Source organism: Rhinopithecus roxellana, chromosome 12 (genome assembly GCF_007565055.1).
Source record: "Rhinopithecus roxellana isolate Shanxi Qingling chromosome 12, ASM756505v1, whole genome shotgun sequence".
NCBI lineage: Eukaryota > Metazoa > Chordata > Mammalia > Primates > Cercopithecidae > Rhinopithecus > Rhinopithecus roxellana.
This window is the reverse complement of record NC_044560.1, coordinates 119245946-119264567: the sequence shown is the minus strand read 5'-3', so window position 1 is coordinate 119264567 and position 18622 is coordinate 119245946. Positions and strand designations below refer to the sequence as shown.

The following is an 18622-nucleotide window of genomic DNA, read 5'->3' as shown; positions in this document are numbered from 1 at the left end:
GGCAGAGATTGCAATGAGCCGAGATCACACCATTGCACTCCAGCCTGGGCAACAAGAGCGAAACTCTGTCAAACAAACAAAAAAAGAACTCCACTTATAATAGCATGAACAAAATATTTCAGAATAAATTTGACAAATGAAATGAGAGACTTGTATCCTGAAAGCCACAAACATAACAGAAAAAAATTAAGAAAACCCTAAATTAATGGAAAGACCACCCTGTGTCCATTGATTGAAGACTTAATGTTGTTACTGTGTCATATACCCAACAGTAATCTACATGACATAATGCAATCTTATCAAAATCCCAGCTACCTTGTTTGCAGAAATTGTAAAGCTGATTGATACTAAAATTCACATGGAAATTCAAGAGACCCAGAATAGCCAATCTATCTTGAAGTCAAGTCGGAGAATCACACTGAATTCAAAACTATAAGGCAACAGTAATTAAGTCAGTGTGGTTCAGGTATAAGGTCAGATATCGAGATCAACGGAATAGACTGGAAAGTTTAAAAGTAATCTCACACATCTATGATTTTAGACAAGAATATAGACAATAAGAATAGTGTTTTCAATAAATATTGATGGAGAACTGGTTATCTACACACAAAAGGATGAAGTTGAGCCCTCTATTTCATGCCATATACAAAATTAGCTCAAAATGTTTAAAGACCTAAATGTTTTTAAGAGCTGTAACTACAAAATCCTTAAGAGGAAATATTGGTGTAAACTTTCTGATTTTGACTTTCTGATTTTGGGTTAAGCCCTATTTTTTTTTTTTTTTGAGATGGAGTGTTGCTTTGTCACTAGGCTGGAGTACAATGGTGCCATCTCAGCTCACTGCAACCTCTGCCTCCCAGGTTCAAGCGATTCCCCTGCCTCAGCCTCTCAAGTAGCTAGGACTACAGGCATGTGCCACCATGCCCAGCTAATTTTTTGTAGAGATGGGGTTTCACCATGTTGGCCAGGATGGTCTGGATATCCTGACCTCATGATCCACTGCCTTGGCCTCCCAAAGTGCTGGGATTACAGGCGTGAGCCACCGTGCCCAGCCAGGTTAAGTAATTTTTTAAAGATAACACCAAAAGCACAATCAATCAAGGAAATAAATTTGTCTTCATAAAATTAAAGCCCGCTATGCTTCAAAGGACAGCATCAGGAGTGTGAAAAGACAATCCAGAGAACAGGGAAATATATATTTTAAATCATGTCTCTAATCTGGATAGAACCTTAGTAAAGTATTGCAAATCAACAATATAATAAAGTTAAAAATGGACCAAGGATTTGAATATACATTTCTCTGAAGACACAGAAGCGGCCAGTTAGCACATGAAAAGATTCTGAACATAATTAGGGAGATTCAAACCAAAACCACAGTGCATATTTCATACCTACTAGGATGGTTACAATAAAAAACAGAGGAGCAAACATTACTGTAGCTTTCATTAAGGTGTTGGTGAGGATGCAAAATGGTGCAGTCACTTTAGAAAAACCGTTTGGCAGTTCCTCAAAAAGTTAAACATAGTTGCCATATGACCCACCAATTCCACTCCTAGGTATACACCTCCCTGAATCGAAAACACATCTACACAAACACACACGAGAATCCATAGCTGCATCATTCATAATAGCAAAAAAAAAAAAAAACCCAAATGTCCAATCCATCATGTGATAAATGAACAAGAAGTGTTTTATATACATTTATATACATAAATGGAATACTGTTTTTTTTTTGTTTGTTTTTTGTTGAGACGGAGTCTCACCCTGTCGTCCAGGCTAGAGTGCAGTGGCGCGATCTGGGTTCGCTGCAAGCTCTGCCTCCCGGGTTCACGCCAGTCTCCTGCCTCAGTCTCCCGAGTAGCTGGGACTACAGGCGCCCAACACCACGCCCGGCTAATATTTTGTGTTTTTAGTAGAGACAGGGTTTCACTGTGTTAGCCAGGATGGTCTCGATCTCCTGACCTCGTGATCCGCCCGTCTCGGCCTCCCAAAGTGCTGGGATTACAGGCGTGAGCCACTGCGCCCGGCTGGAATACTGTTTAGCCGTAAAAAGTTATGAAGTCCTGAAACAGGCTATGATATTGACAAATCTTTAAGGCATTATGTTAAATGAAGGAAGCCAGTCGCAAAATACAGCAAAGCATCCGGTTTCATTTACATGGAAGGTCCAGAAAAGGCAAAAATCAGACACAAAGTAGATGACTGATTTCCAGGGCTTGGGTGTGGGGGAATGACGGCTAATAGGTATGTGGTTTTCTGGGGTGATGAAAATTTCCCGAAATTCGATAGCAGTGATCGTGGCACAACTTTGTTAATACATAAAACACTGAATTGTATTAGGATAAGTTTTATGATATGTGAGTTTTCTCTCAACTTTAAAAAAGCAAGCAAAGTATATGGAGAGATTACAGACCGGTTCACTCAAACACAGACGCCAAATTCGAAATGATTCATCAGCAAACTGTGTCCAGAAGTGTATCAAAAGGTATGTAATGCTGCTTATGTCACATGTATTCCAGGAAAGCAAGAGCGGTTTAACACTGGAAAAAAGTCTATAAGTATCATTCATCACAGTAACAGTTTCAGGGACAGTAATCTTAAGATCATTCCAAATTATGCAAAAATAAAACAGGCCAATTTTCTCCACCTTGTTCTTTTGTCTTTCCTGAAGAATATTTTTTTTGGATGATAGGAAAATCCTAAGACTGGACTGTGGTGATTGTTTCATGTTTACAAATTCTTGAACTGTATTAAGATTTTATGATACATAAACCTGCATCGAGTTATCTGGAAAGAAAGAAAAAAAAAAAAGTTGAGTGCAGTGGCTCATGCCTGTAATCCCAGCACTTTGGAGGCCGAGGTAGGCGGATCACAAGGTCAGGAGATCGAGACCATCCTGGCTAACACGGTGAAACCCGTCTCTACTAAAAATACAAAAAAATTAGTCAGGCATGGTGGCGGTTGCCTGTGGTCCCAGCTGCTTGGGAGGCTGAGGCAGGAGAATGGCGTGAACCTGGGAAATGGAGCTTGCAGTGAGCCGAGATCGCGCCACTGCACTCCAGCCTGGGTGACAGAGCGAGACTCCGTCAAAAAAAAAAAAAAGAAAAGCAAAACAAGCAAAAAGCCACTAGGGGAGGAACACCTTTCCTTGTGGGGGTGGATTTCTATTCGGAGCTATGTTGTGAGCATCATAATACATTTGATCTGTTAGACTAAATAGATTTGTCATGTAAGAGATGCAAGAATCTGAAGTTACATAGAATTTATAAGATCTAGGCCAGGTGCAGTGCTCAAACCTGTAATCTCAGCACTTTGGGAGGCCGAGGTGGGTGTATCACCTGAGGTCAGGAGTTCGAGACCAGCCTGGCCAACATGGCAAAACCCTGTCTACTAAAAATACAAAAATTAGCCGGGCGTGGAGGCAGGTGCCTGTAATCCCAGCTACTCAGGAGGCTGAGACAGAAAAATTGCTTGAACTCGGGAGGCAGAGGTTGCAGCGAGCTGAGATCCTACCATTGCGCTCCAGCCTGAGTGACAGAGTGAGACTCTGTGTGTGTGGGTGGGGGTGGGGGGGCGGAGAAGTAAAGAAATAGAAAAAAAGATCTAGCACAAAGATGGTGTCTCAGTCTGGAAAAAAAAAAGAAAATCAGACTTTCTCTTGGCTGATCTACCATGGGCAAATCTGTCTCTGGGCTTTGGAGTCATATGTACAATGCTGACTTCAGATGGATGTATCTTATTGCCTTCTCTAGAGTTTTGTGATAGATTTATGGAAACAAATTTCACAAACCATACAATTCACCCATTGAAAGTATGCAATCATGATTGAGAATATTCAGATTGTAACCATCACTACAATTTTAGAACATTTTAATCACCCTCAAAAAGAATCCCTGCCCTTAGTCCTCACTCTCTAGGTTTCCCCATTCACCCCAGCCCTAGGCAACCACTAGTCTTTTAGTATTTAAATGGATTTGCTGATTCTAGACATTTTATATGAATGGAATCATTCAATACGTATCCTTTTGTGATAGTTTCCTTCACTTAGCCTAGTGTCTTCAAATCCATCCATCTTGTAGCATGCATTAGTATATTCTTCTTTTTAAGACACAGTCTCGTTTTATCACCCAGGCTGGAGCACAGTGGCACAGTCATGGCTCACTGCAGTCTCAAGCCCCCTGGACTCAAGCAATTCTCCTGCCTCAGACTCCCAAGTAAGCTGGGACCACAGGTGCTCACTCCCACACCTGGCTGATTTCAATTTTTGTAGACATGGGGTCTTGCTACATTGCCCAGGTTGGTCTCAGACTCCTGGGTTCAAGTGATCTGCCTGCCTCAGCCTCTGAAAGTGCTGGGATCACAGGTATGAGCCACCTCATCCAGTTACATCATTTCTTTTTATGCCAAGTAATATACTATTATATGCATATACCACATTTGATTCTATAGCTTGATAAACAGCTGCATTTATTAGGTTGGCTTAGTTTCAAGGGACATCTTTCTTTTTCCCTCCTAGATGGAGTTAACCTCTTGTTGCCCAGGCTGGAGTGCAGTGGCGCAATCTTGGCTCACCACAACCTCTACCTCCTGGGTTCAAGTGATTCTCCTGCCTCAACTTCCCAAGTAGCTGGGATTACGGGCATGTGCCACCACGTCTGGCTATTTTCTCTTCTTTTTGTATTTTTAGTAGAGATGGGGTTTCTCCATGTTGATCAGGCTGATCTCGAACTCCCAACCTCAGGTGATCCACCCACCTCGGCCTCCCAACGTGCTGGGATTACAGGTATAAGCCACCAAGCCCAGCCTTTGAGGAACATCTTTGCATACCCAGCCAATGAGGAGTGATGACGAAAGCTCGTGACCACCTATGATGTAAGCTTCTTGAGGGTAGAGTGTCTGTCTGATGGCCCTAACCTTTGCACGTAGGTAACAACTGAAGTCAAGTCTTTCCGGCACAAGCCCACCTTGCCTCAATTCAACCATGTGAGATTTCAGTGTGCCATTGAGCTTCTGGGTCTCACTGGACAACTAACGACTGTCACTACCACGTAGGATTGAGAAGCATGAGCTTCTCACACACTGGCACAGTGCATGATCCACATGGTCTCGAGAAGCGGTAGTTCTTGTGTCCAGGAGGAGTTCAGAGGGTTCCTAATGTGGCTGACGGCAAGAGCCCCGGCTTTTGTCAGGTTTGTTTCAGTCCTGTCAAGGTTCGTCTGTGTGTTTATTTTATGCTATCTCTAAGCCATCATTCAGTAACTGATAAAACCTCTAAGACGTGGTGTTTTTTTCTTTTGTTTTTGAGATGGAGTTTCACTCTGGTTGCCCAGGCTGGAGTGCAACAGCACAATCTCAGCTCACTGCAACCTCCGCCTCCCGGGTTCAAGCGATTCTCCTGCCTCAGCCTCTCGAGTAGCTGGGATGACAGGCGTGCACCACCATGCCGGCTAATTTTGTACTTTTTTTTTTTTTAGTAGAGACGGGGTTTCTCTATGTTGGTCAGGCTGTTCTCAAACTCCCAACCTCAGGTGATCCACCCGCCTTGGCCTCCCAAAGTGCTGGGAATACAGGTGTGAGCCACCGCACCCGGCCGTCTAAGATGCAGTTATATCACATGAAGGATAACGCAGTTATATCACATGAAGGATAACACGTCACACTCACCTTGTGAAGCCTGGATTGACATTAAACTCTGCGCAATGCCGAACCTTTGGGACTCAGAGCCTCTGACTCAGACGCCAGTTACTCACATGTTAGCTTTGAATAGTTCTTTCCCACCCACAGCCTGAGCAAAGCTCCATCAAAACAGAGGTTGGTTTCAACCCCTTCCAAACCAGATTAGGTTTCACAGTCAACACTGGCTGCTGGGAGATGAGCAAGATGGTGGTGGTGCAGGTAGCAGCGAAGAATGTATGTTGTCTACACAAGCCTGCTTTTCTCCCTGTGTATTTTGCCTTCCCTGGTGTCATCTTAGTTTTTTGGTTTGTCTTTCCTGTCCCACAACGTGTGAATTTCATGAACATGTGTGCTTCAGCCAACGATGTATTGTAAATATGCAGAGCAGTGGCTGGCACGTGGTCAGTGCTCACATGTTTGGGGAATTGTATTGAATCTGGTTTCATGCTATCTGGTTCTTTCCACCAAAGCCCCCAAACTGGGTTACTGGGAGGAGTTTGTCATAGTAGGGTCATAAGGTTACCCAAACTGAAGATGATGGGAAGTCCTCAAGTTGTAAGAAAGCCTGAAGACTACAGAACTTTTTATTTGGAGATGGAGTCTCGTTCTGTCACCCAGGGTGGAGTGCAGTGGTGCAATCTTGGCTCACTGAAACCTCTGCCTCCCGGGTTCAAGCGATTCTCCTGCCTCAGCCTCCTGAGTAGCTGGGATGACAGGTGCTCGCCACCACGTCTGGCTAAATTTTTTGTATTTTTAGTAGAGACAGGGTTTCACCATGTTGGCCAGTCTGGTCTGGAACTCCTGACCTCAGGTGATCCACCCACCTCGGAGTGTTGGGATTACAGGCCTGAGCCACCAGCCTGGCCCCAGGTCACAGAACTCTTGAACTTGGAAAGAGAAAGACCAGAATTACCAGGTCCTCAGAACCCATCAGGTCAGTTAATGGCAGGGTAGTGAGACTAGAAAGGACACTGGACTATTGGAAGTCATGGTTCTAACCCCTAGAGATGCCAACTGGCTGCCATGTGTCTTTAAGCACATCCTGTTTCCCCCTACTCCACCCCACTCACCTGGCACTTCTTCCTTGCTTGGTCCTTGGCCAGTCGTCATTGGTTCAAGATCTTCTGGTGAATGTCCTGCAAGACAAAGAAAAAGGGAGATTGGCCTCAATGAAGTCACTGTAATTACCCAAGCCAAGGATAAGAATGTCCTGTGCCCAGATTATGGAGGGGAACCAAGCGAAACCTCAGGATCTCAGTTTATTCCATGATTGGCCTATAACAGAGACAACAGAGTCAGACCTTCCTGTGCCAGCAGTGGCACACATCAGTGTACTGAAGTTTATAAAGAATTATCTGACCTCAGTTTTGCTGGATGGCCTTGGGTAAGTCACACAATGAGGTTAATCATAGTGATTGTTTCTTTTCAGTCACCCTCAAGACCTGTCTTTTTTTTTTTTTTTTTTTTTGAGATGGAGTCTCGCTCTGTCGCCCGGGCTGGAGTGCAGTGGCCGGATCTCAGCTCACTGCAACCTCTGCCTCCTGTGTTCAAGCGATTTTCCTGCCTCAGTCTCCCAAGTAGCTGGGATGACAGGCATGTGCCACAACGCCTGGCTAATTTTTTGTATTTTTAAGTAGAGACGGGGTTTTGCCATGTTGACCAGGCTGGTCTTGAATTCCTGACCTCAAGTGATCCTCCCACCTCAGCCTCTCAAAATGCTGGGATTACAGCTGGGAGCCACCGCGTCCAGTCCACACCTGTATTTGTAGGGCCAATTCAGGGGCTCAGTCAAGGGATTTGTTTTCAGTCTACAGTTGAAGGGATTCTCCAGATAAAAAAGAACTACTATTTTCTAAATGACCTTTCTCCTAAATACCCTAAAATAACCACGGAATCTGATCTGAATTCTTGCTGCACTATGGACACCAACAGTCTAAGAAAGACCAAGCCTTAGAGATCAGCACCTGGAACCTCAGTCCTTCATCTCATGGCCAAGTGTGAGACTCACACAGAACCACTATTAGTGTTTTCAATCGAGGTTCTTAGCCACTTTCTCCTCATTGCATTATTGAACTTTTGCAATGGCACACACAGTATCACATTTCCTGTTCCAAGATGTGGGAACCAAGGGTCAGAACAGAAGGAGACACTCCTGAAGTCTCATGACCGACACGTGATCATGCCACTCAAGCTTAGCACTTACACCTCAAATCCTATTAACTTCAGTGGGAGTCCATGTGAGTGGAGCCGTTGTCTACCCATTTCTCCCCTCTCCATCACTTTACAGGCTAAAGACTGCACTAATTTCCAGCCAATGACGATGACCAATGAGATCCTTCTCACAGCTCAGACTCACACTGCAGAGGTGGACCCGGTTACTGAACAATGATCCTCCCCTGTTCCCATGAGAACCTGAAATCACCTCCCCTGCCCTAGACTTGCCCCAAGTCTCACTTACTTTTCATGTCATCCCTTGCTTTCTCCGAGAGGGTTGGCAGGTTCATATTTTCAAAGATGCTAATGGACGTAGCCCAGGCGAGCGATGCTCCGTAATACTCATGCAAGAGGAGTGCCAGGCATTCCACGTTGGCGTTCTCGATTTCAAACTGTGGAATAGAGCATGTGGTCGATTCTGAAGATTTCTTCTTTAGTAATTCCTTAAATGTCTGAAATTCTTCCTTGTCTAGCTCATGGAGACACCACTGCAGCCCGTAGCTGGAAAAGGTGAGCGATTTGTCTCCTTCCATCTTGAGACAAGGCTGAGAACTCAGGTTTTGGGGGGAAAGTGGATTCTTTGGTAACACGGAGCAAGTAGGACCTGTGGAAAGAATGACAAGATTCAAAAGAGGATCTCGCAGCAAATCCTAGAGTTGATACAACTAATGTCAATCACCTCACTAGATGAACAGTCTTCTCTCTCTTCAGTTCTTCATGGAAGAAGCATTTGTTGCCACAATATCTGTTTATCCTGTTACTAAAACATCAGTGCTGGGATATTTTGTTTTCTGTACCCTTAGTTCCCAAACGGCATCTTAGAATAAAATTGGACATGCATGCCACAGATGCTCTTGGCTAGTATGTCATACTCAGAAACACTGGCTGTGGCCGGGCACGGTGGCTCATGCCTGAAATCCCAGCACTTTGGGAGGCCAAGGCAGGTGGATCCCTTGAGGTCAGGAGTTCGAGACCAGCTTGGCCAACATGGTGAAACTCCATCTCTATTAAAAATATATTTTAAAAAATTAGCCAGGAATTGTGGCACATGCCTGTAATCTCAGCTACTCAGGAGGCTGAGGCAGGAGAATCGCTTGAATCTGGAAGGCGAAGGTTGCAGTGAACTGAGACTGTGCCATGGCACTCTAGCCTGGACAAGATTGAAACTCCATCTCAAAAAACAAACAAAAAACCACTGGCAAATAGATTCCTACCAGTTACTAGTAGCCGGTTACAGGATTCTTCCATCAGCTGATTTCTGTTACACCTGTTAACATCAAGTTCCATCAACACAGTAAACAGTCTTGGTGTAAAAATAAACTGATAAATACTTGAAAGTCATATCTGATGAGGGATTCATATCTAGATAATATAAATGCAGTAATAGGGAAACAAAGAATCCAATTTAATATGGGCAAAGGATCTGAATATCCATTTCTCCAAAGAAGCTATGCAAATGCCTAACGCACACATGGAAAGATTAACGTCTTAAGTCACCATCAGGGCCAATTCTACCCCTATTTGCTGACTTATTTTATAGATAAGCATCCAGGACCTCTGCTATGAATTGCTTCTCCAAGTTGTCAAGAAGCCTGGTCTATGATGACATCAAAAAGTAGCAGTTGTTGTAAGACCCAACGAATAATCCCTAAATCTCTCAAATTTTTTTTTTTTTTTTTTTTTTTTTTTTTTTTTTTTTGAGACGGAGTCTTGCTCTGTCGCCCGGGCTAGAGTGCAGTGGCCGGATCTCAGCTCACTGCAAGCTCCGCCTCCCAGGTTCGCGCCATTCTCCTGCCTCAGCCTCCAGAGTAGCTGGGACTACAAGCGCCCGCCACCTGGCCCGGCTAGTTTTTTTTTGTATTTTTAGTAGAGACGGTTTCACCGTGTTAGCCAGGATGGTCTCGATCTCCTGACCTCGTGATCCGCCCATCTCGGCCTCCCAAAGTGCTAGGATTACAGGCTTGAGCCACCGCGCCCGGCTCAAATTTCTTTTTTTTTTTTTGTCATAAGAGCTCTATAAATAGTGACAACCAGTACTGGTTGGCCAGTTAGAACAAATCGTTTGCCCCTACCATTACTTTGTGGTAGACAACCAAGCAATCGAAGGAATATCATGTAGTAAAACATTTTAAAGACTCAGGTAGACAGCAGCTTGTCACTTTCTGAGGGGCCGTATTGGTGTGAGGTCACCCTTGCTTGACACCTGTGCATTAATAGTTTTTGAGCTAGACTTGCAGATACGCCGTAAGGTCCTGTCAAGTCACCTCCCTGGACCTGGAAGCATCCCACCAAGGGAAGCAATCAGCCTGCAGGGGGCAGGTTCTGTTAACACTGATTTTTTGCTCTGCTCGCTTAGACAGGGCACCTGCTTTATACTCCCTCGACCTGCAGGGACAAACTCGTCCCCAGTAGTTAGCCCCTGTTTTTCCTTCTGCCTCCCGTTCTTTCCATGGGAAAGTTTTAAGATGGGCTTGCTGAGATTACTTCAGTTAATTAGGAGGGTCAGAAGATAAATCACAAACCACACAGAAGAAAGTATTTAAAGGAGGGCAGAGATGGGAGACAAGAGCCTAGAGGTGTCATGGTAGCTAAAATCTATTCAGTGAGTTTTTTTTTTCCCCCAGACTGAGTCTTGCTGTTGCCCAGGCAGGAGTACAGCAGTGCAGACAGAGCTCACCGCAGCCTTCAACTCCTGGGGTGAAGCCATCTTCCTACCTCAGCCTTTCTAATAGCTGGGACCAGAGACTTGCTGTCACTGCACCAGCTTTTTTTTTGTTTGTTTTTAAAGTAGAGACAACGTCTCACTATGTTGCCCAGACTGGTTTCAAACTCTTGGGTTCAAGCAATCCTCTTGCCCTGGCCTCCCAAAGTGTTGGGATTGCAGGCTTGAACTACCGCACCCAGCCAAACTTGATTTTTTCTTTTTTTTTTTTTTTAGACGGGGTCTCGCTGTCACCAGGCTGGAGTGCACTTGTGCAACCTTGGCTCACTGCAACCTCTGCCTCCCAGGTTCAAGCGATTCTCCTGCCTCAGCCTCCTGAGTAGCTAGAATTACAGGTGTGCACCACCACACCCAGCTAATTTGTGTTTTTAGTAGAGACAGGCTTTCACCATGTTGGCCAGGATGGTCTAGATCTCTTGACCTCGTGATCCACTAGTTTCCCAAAGTGCTAGGATTACAGGTGTGAGCCACCGCACCCCACCAGGTTTGACTATTTCTAACCCTGTTCCGATTTAATAATTTAATTTGCTTTACAAGATGAGGTGATATATGTGGGTACACATTTTCGCATGAGACACAGGAAACAGGTTGTCACAAATACCCTCTTTACAGGAAGGGCCTCTGAAAACAGTGGAGAGGTGACAGTCCCTGGACAACTGTCACTGAAAAGATTGGAGACGTGGTATTCCCTGGACAACTGTTACTGAAATGAGTGGAGAGGTGACAGTCCCTGGACAAGTGTCACTGAAAAGAGTGGAGAGGTGGCATTCCCTGGACAACTGTCATTGAAATGAGTGGAGAGGTGGCAGTCCCTGGACAACTGTCATCGAAAAGAGTGGAGATGTGGTATTCCCTAGACAACGGTCACTGAAAAGAGTGGAGAGGTGGCAGTCCTTGGAGAACTACTAGTGAAATGAGTGGAGAGATGGCAGTCCCCAAACAACTGTCACTGAAAAGAGTGGAAAGGTGACAGTCCCAGGACAACTGTCACTGAAAAGGCTGGAGGTGGCAGTCCCTGGACAACTGTCACTGAAATGAGTGGAGAGGTAGTAGTCCCTGGACAAGTATCACTGAAAAGAGTAGAGAGGTAGCAGTCCCTGTACAGCTGTCATTGAAAAGAGTGGAGAGGTGGCAGTCCTTGGACAACTGTCACTGAAACGAGTGGAGAGGTGGCAGTCCCTGGACAACTGTCATGGGTTGACCAACTTCCTGGAGAAGTGAATATGGCTTTTTCCTGCATTCTTTCATTTTCTTTCTACCCCGGGGAGTGTTCTGCTGCAACGGATTGGTAATAACATTGCAACAAACAGCAGCTAAGGCAGGGAATTAGATCCATGTGTCATGGTACCAAGGCCGAGGATTGGTTTCCTCATAGGTAACTCAACTCTAAGAGGCTGTCGACTCCTCCTGTAGTGATCCTCAGAGCAGAGGGACAGCTGCAAGTTCAAGTCCTTGTGCAACCTTCATCATACATCCCCATGGAAAGTGCCTGAACATCTAAGGCTGGGCTCTCCTCTGGAAGCTGGAAATCAGAGTACCTGCCTCTTCAAGGATTACTGTGGGGTTTCAGTGAAGCAACAAGTGAGGCAGAAGGGCTGGCACAGAACATGCATGGGAACCCTGACCACCACCTGCTCTAAAGCTACCTACCAGACCAAGATGTCCTGAGCAGTACAGTATGTTACAGCACACAAGCATTCAGGCTTAAGACGCTACTGCCGAGGAAGGCAGATCACCTGAGGTCAGGAGTTTGAGACCAGCCTGGCTAACATGGTAAAACCCCATTTCTACTAAAAATACAAAAAATTAGCCAGGCATGGTGGCATGCACCTGTAACCCCAGCTACTCGGGAGACTAAGGCAGGAGAATCACTTGAACCCGGGAGGCAGAGGTTGCAGTGAGCCGAGACTGTGGCATTGCACTCCAGCTTAGGCAACAAGAGTGAAACTGTCCGCCTCCCCCCGCCCCACCCAAAAAAATAAAATTTAGTAGGATCTCAATTATGTGGATTCTAAAACAATCAAATTCATAGCAGCAGAGGGTAGAATGGTGGTTGCCAGAGACTGGGGAAAAATGGGGAAAAAGGAAATGTTGATGAAAAGATACAGACAAGTTTCAGTTAGATCAGAGAAATGAGTTTTAGGGATCCCCTGCATAACATGGTGACTAGAGTTAATAATGATGTATTTAACCTGCCATGGAATTCAAGAAAAGATGTATTAATACATGCTCCGAAGTTGCTAAAAGTAGATTTTAAACATCCTCACCACAAAAAGTAACTAAGGTGATGGACATGTTAGCTATTTTCTGCAGTGTATACATATATCAGAACATCGCATTGTTCCCCGCAAATATATACAATTATTGTCAATTAAAAATCAAAGTGGATTTAGGATTGCTTCAATCTGTCAATCTGCGGGTGAGGCTAAAGTGTGTGTATATATATATGCCCACATATATGTTGTGAGATGAAGTCTCACGTTGTTTTCCGGGCTGGAGTACAGTGGCACAATCTCAACTCACTGCAACCTCTGCCTCCTGGGTTGAAGCAATTCTCCTGCCTCAGCCTCCCAAGTAGCTGGGATTACAGGCACCTGCCACCATGCCCGGCTAATTTTTTGTATTTCTAGTAGAGACGGGATTTCACTAGGTTGACCAGGCTGGTCTCAAACTCCTGACCTCGTGACTCGCCCGCCTCGGCTTCCCAAAGTGCTGGGATTACAGGTATGAGCTACCACACCTGGCCTCATATATATTTTTAGAGACAGGGTCTCAACTCTGTCCCCCTAGGCTGCAGTGCAGTGATTATCATAGCTCACCATAGCCTCGAACTCCTGGGCTCAAGTGATCTTCCTGCCTCAGACTCCCAAGTAGCTGGGACTACAGGTGCATACCACCACACCTCGTTTCTTTTATTTTTCTAATTTTAGAATGTCTGAAATTCAGGACTGAGATAAGATAAATCTAATCCAATCTTTGTAATTCCTAATTTCATTAAAAGAGGCAAGGTTTTCATTAACCTACCTACCCTCCGGGAAAAGATGTTTTCTTTTTTTGTGTGTGTGCTACCGTGGTTGTTTTGACTTTTTTGATTATAATAAAACTGTTTGTAAGAGTAGATAGTACTTCCTGCCCCCCTACCTCCAACATTCAGAGAATAAAACAATATAGCTTCAATGGATGTATAAATAATATCAACAGAAACACTTTACAACCTAGGACTAGGTATCTTTCAAATTAATTTTTTATTTTTTTGAGATAGAGTGTCACTCTGTCACCCAGGCTGGAGTTCAGTGGTACAATCTCAGCTCACTGCAACTGCTGCCTTCTGGGCTCAGGTGATCCTCCTGCCCCAGCCTCCCAAGTAGCTGGAATTACAGGTGTCCGCTACCATACCCAGCTAATTTTTTGTATTTTAACAAAAACTTTTGATTTTCGGTATTTTGGTATATTTGGTAGAGATGGAGTTTTACCATCTTGGCTAGGCTGGTCTCGAACTCCTGTCCTGAAGTAAGCTGCCCACCTTGGCCTCCCAGAGTACTGAGATTACAGGCATGAGCCACCTTGCCCAGCTATCTTTTAAACTTTTACAGAACTTACACCAATTCTTCTCAAACTATTTCGAGAATTGAAGGGAAGGGAATTCTTCCTGATCCTCAGAACCAAGCACTGTCCTGATACCAAAACCAGACAAGGACACACAAAAAAACTACAGGCCAGTATCTCTCATGAACATAGATGCAAAAATCTTTGACAAAATTCTAGCTAACCAAATCTAAGAACACATCAAAAAGATCATTCCCCATGATCAAGTGGGATTCATCTCAGGGATGCAAGGATGGTTCATCAGCAGAATGAAGGACAAAAACCACACGATCATCAAGACATGCAGAGAAAGCATTTGATAAAATTCAATGTTTACAAGAAAAAACACATTTACAAGAAAAAACCCCATCAAAAAGTGAGTGAAGGATATGAACAGACACTTCTCAAAAGAAGACATTTATGCAGCCAACAGACATGTGAAAAAATGCTCATCATCACTGGCCATCAGAGAAATGCAAATCAAAACCACAATGAGATACCATCTCACACCAGTTAGAATGGTGATCATTTAAGAAGTCAGGAAACAACAGGTGCTGGAGAGGCTGTGGAGAAATAGAAACACTTTTGCACTGTTGGTGGGACTGTAAACTAGGTCAACCATTGTGGAAGACAGTGTGGCGATTCCTCAAGGATCTAGAACTAGAAATACCATTTGACCTAGCAATCCCGTTACTGGGTATATACCCAAAGGATTATAAATCATTCTACTATAAAGACACGTGCACACGTATGTTTACTGCAGCACTATTCATAATAGCAAAGACTTGGAACCAACCCAAATGTCCATCAATGATAGACTGGATTAAGAAAATGTGGCACATATACACCATGGAATACTATGCAGCCATAAAAAAAGATGAGTTAATGTCCTTTGTAGGGATATGGATGAAGCTGGAAACCATCATTCTCAGCAAAATATCACAAGGACAGAAAACCAAACACCGCATGTTCTCACTCATAGGTGGGAATTCAACAATGAGAACACTTGGACACAGGAAGGGGAGCATCACACACTGGGGCCTATTGTGGGGAGCGGGGAGGCGGGAGGGATAGCATTAAGAGATATACCTAATGTAAATGATGAATTAATGGGTGCAGCAAACCAACATGGCACATGTATACATATGTAACAAACCAGCACGTTGCACACATGTACCCTAGAACTTAAAGTATATATAAAAAAGTGAACAAAGAAAAAAAATTCAACATCCCTTTATGATAAAACGAATAAGAAACATAACTCAGAACAATAAAGGCCATATATGACAAACCCGCAGCTAGCATTATACTGAATGTGGAAAAGAAGAAAGCTTTTTCTCTAAGAACTGGCACACAGGGTGCATACTTCCACCACTCCTATTTAACACAGTACTGGAAGTCCTAGCCGGAGCAATTAGTGAAGAAAAAGAAAGGGCATCAAAATTGGAGAAGTCGTCAAATTGTTCTTGTTTGCAGGCAATATAATCTTACATTTAGAAAATCCTACAGACTCCACCAAAAGACCGAGAACTGATAAATGAATTCAGTAAAGTTGCAGAATCAACATACAAAAAAATGTTGATTTTTGGATAATTTTTTCAGTATGATGCAAGTTTTTGCATAATAAATGAACTCAGTATGATGCAAAAATCAACATAAAAAACTAGCATTTCTACACAGCAATAATGAACTAGCTGAAAAAGAAAGCATTGTCCTTTATAATAGCTGCAAAAAAGTACCTACAAATAAATTTAACTAAGCAGGTAAGCAGTATCTATAGTAAAAACCACAATACTGAAAATAATTGAAGAGTATACATAAAAATGGAGACATCTAATGCTCATGGATTAGAAGAATGTTGTTAAAATGACCCTCCTACCCAAAGCAATCTACAGATTCAACACAATCCCTATTAAAACATCAATGACATTCTTCACAGAAATAGATAAACAATCCTAAGATTTGTATAGAACCACAAAAGATCCCAAATAGCCCAATTCTGAGCAAAAAGAACAAAGCTGGAGGTGTATTACCTGACTTCAAAAATATACTACACAAAGCTATAGTAACCAAAACATGGCACTGTCATGAAAACAGACATAGACCAACGGAACAGAGAACTCAGAAATCCATATATTTACAGCCAACTCATTTCTTTTTTAATGTATTGTTCAGAACTTGTTAGAATATTTTAATATTTAAAGTTTTTTTTATACTTTAAGTTCTAGGGTCATGTGCACAACATGCAGATTTGTTACATATGTATACATGTGCCACGTTGCTTTGCTGCACCCATTAACTCACCATTTGCATTAGGTATTTCTCCTAATACTATCCCTCCCCCATCTCCCTACCCTACGACAGGCCCCAGTGTGTGATGTTCCCCGCCATGTGTCCAAGTGTTGTCGTTGTTCAATTCCCACCTGTGAGTGAGAACATGCGGTGTTTGGTTTTCTGTCCTTGCGATAGTTTGCTCAGAATGATGGTTTCCAGCTTCATCCATGTCCCTACAAAGGACATCAACTTATCCAACTCATTTTCAAAGGCGCCAAGATTAGGGAAAGCACACTCTGTTCATTAAGTGGTACTGGGAAAACTGGATAACTGTATGCAGCATGAAACTAGACCCCTGTCTCTCACCATATACGAAAATCAACTCAAGACAGATTAAGCACTTAAACACAAGACTTGAAACAATAAAACTAGCAGAAGAAAACCCAGGGAAAGCTCTTCTGAATACCAGTCGAGGGGAATATCTTGTGGCTAAGACTTCAAAAGGACAGGCAACAAAAGCAAAAATAGACCAATGGGACTACACCCAACCAAAGAGCTTCTGTACAGCAAAGGAAATAGTCCAAGAGTAAAGAGACAACCTGGCCGGGCACGGTGGCTCACACCTGTAACCCCAGCACTTTAGGACGCTGAGGCAGGTGGATCATGAGGTCAGGAGATCGAGACCATCCTGGCCAACATGGTGAAACCCCAACTCTACTAAAAATACAAAAATTAGCTGGGTGTGGTGGTGCGTGCCTGAAATTCCAGCTACTGGGGAGGCTGAGGCAAGAGAATCGCTTGAACTAGGGAGTCAGAGGTTGCAGTGGGCCGAGACTGCGCCACTGCCCTACAGCCTGGGTGAGAGCAAGACTCTGTCCACCCCCCACCAAAAAAAGAAAAAACCTGCAGAATGGGAGAAAATATTTGCAAAATAATCATCTGGCAAGGGACTAATACCCAGAATATACGAGGAACTCAAACAACTGTATAGCAAAACTCCAAGTAATCCATTAAAAATGTGGGTCAAAACCTGAACAGACATCTCTCAAAAGACCAACAGACGAAAAAAGATTCAGCATTGCTCATCATCACAATCTCACTGTGGTTTTGATTTGTATTTCCCTCTAGTTAGAAAGGCTATTATCAAAAAAGACCAAAAATAAATGCTGGCAAGGATGCAGAGAAAGCAACTCCTTTCCACTGTTGGTGGAAATGTAAATTAGCACAGCCTTTATGGAAAACAGTTGTCTCAAAAACCTGAAAATACATTAATACCATATGATCCAGTGATCTGGTGATTTACCCAAAGTGTATCAAAAGCCTCTCTGCACTCCCACGTTTACCACCACACTATTCACAATAGCTAAGATACGAAATCTACCATCAACAGACAAATCGATCAAGAGAACGTGGTACACACATAAGGGAACATGATTCAGCCTTCAAAAAATCCTGCCATTTGTGAAAATATGGATGAGTCTATAGTTCATTATGTGAAGCAAAATAAATCAGGCACGGAAAATTAAATACTGCATATATTTTACTCATATGTGGAAGTTAAACTGAGCAAATGGGACCACGGAAGTAGGGGATATATTTGTGTGTATTAAGGCTGGGAAGGGGAGGAGCAGGGGAGGAGCAGGGGAGGAGCAGGGGAGGAGCAGGGGAGGAGCAGGGGAGGAGCAGGGGAGGAGCAGGGGAGGAGCAGGGGAGGAGCAGGGGAGGAGCAGGGGAGGAGCAGGGGAGAGGATGGCTCATGGGTGCTAAGATTACAGGTAGATGGGAGAAATGGGTCTAGGTGTTCTGCAGCACTGCAGGTGAATATGGTGAACCATAACTTACTGTCTATTCTCAAGAAGCTAGAAGGGAGGATTGAGTGTTCACAACACAAATGTTTGGGGTGATGAATATGCTAAGTCCCCTGATTTGATCATGACACATTGTATACAGGTATCAAAATATTACTCTTGGGCCGGGCGTGGTGGCTCATGTCTGTAATCCCAGTACTTTGGGAGGCCGAGGCGGGTGGATCAACTGAGGTCTGGAGTTCGAGACTAGCCTGATCAACACGGAGAAACCCGCCCCCCCCACCACTAAAAATACAAAATTAGCCAAGCATGGTGGCAGGCGCCTGTAATTCCAGTTACTCTG

At 43.8% G+C, this 18622-nt stretch overlaps 1 protein-coding gene across 1 annotated transcript in view; it reads right to left on the bottom strand.

Moving 5' to 3' along the window:
- The window catches only part of NLRP5 (NLR family pyrin domain containing 5), a 55139-nt gene extending 43060 nt beyond the window's left edge, over positions 1 to 12079 (bottom strand). The window contains 3 exon segments of the mRNA XM_010387053.2: positions 6747 to 6812; positions 8135 to 8513; positions 12017 to 12079. Coding sequence (XP_010385355.2) covers positions 6747 to 6812; positions 8135 to 8513; positions 12017 to 12079 — 508 coding nt within the window.
- Between the last annotated feature and the right edge of the window lie 6543 nt (positions 12080 to 18622).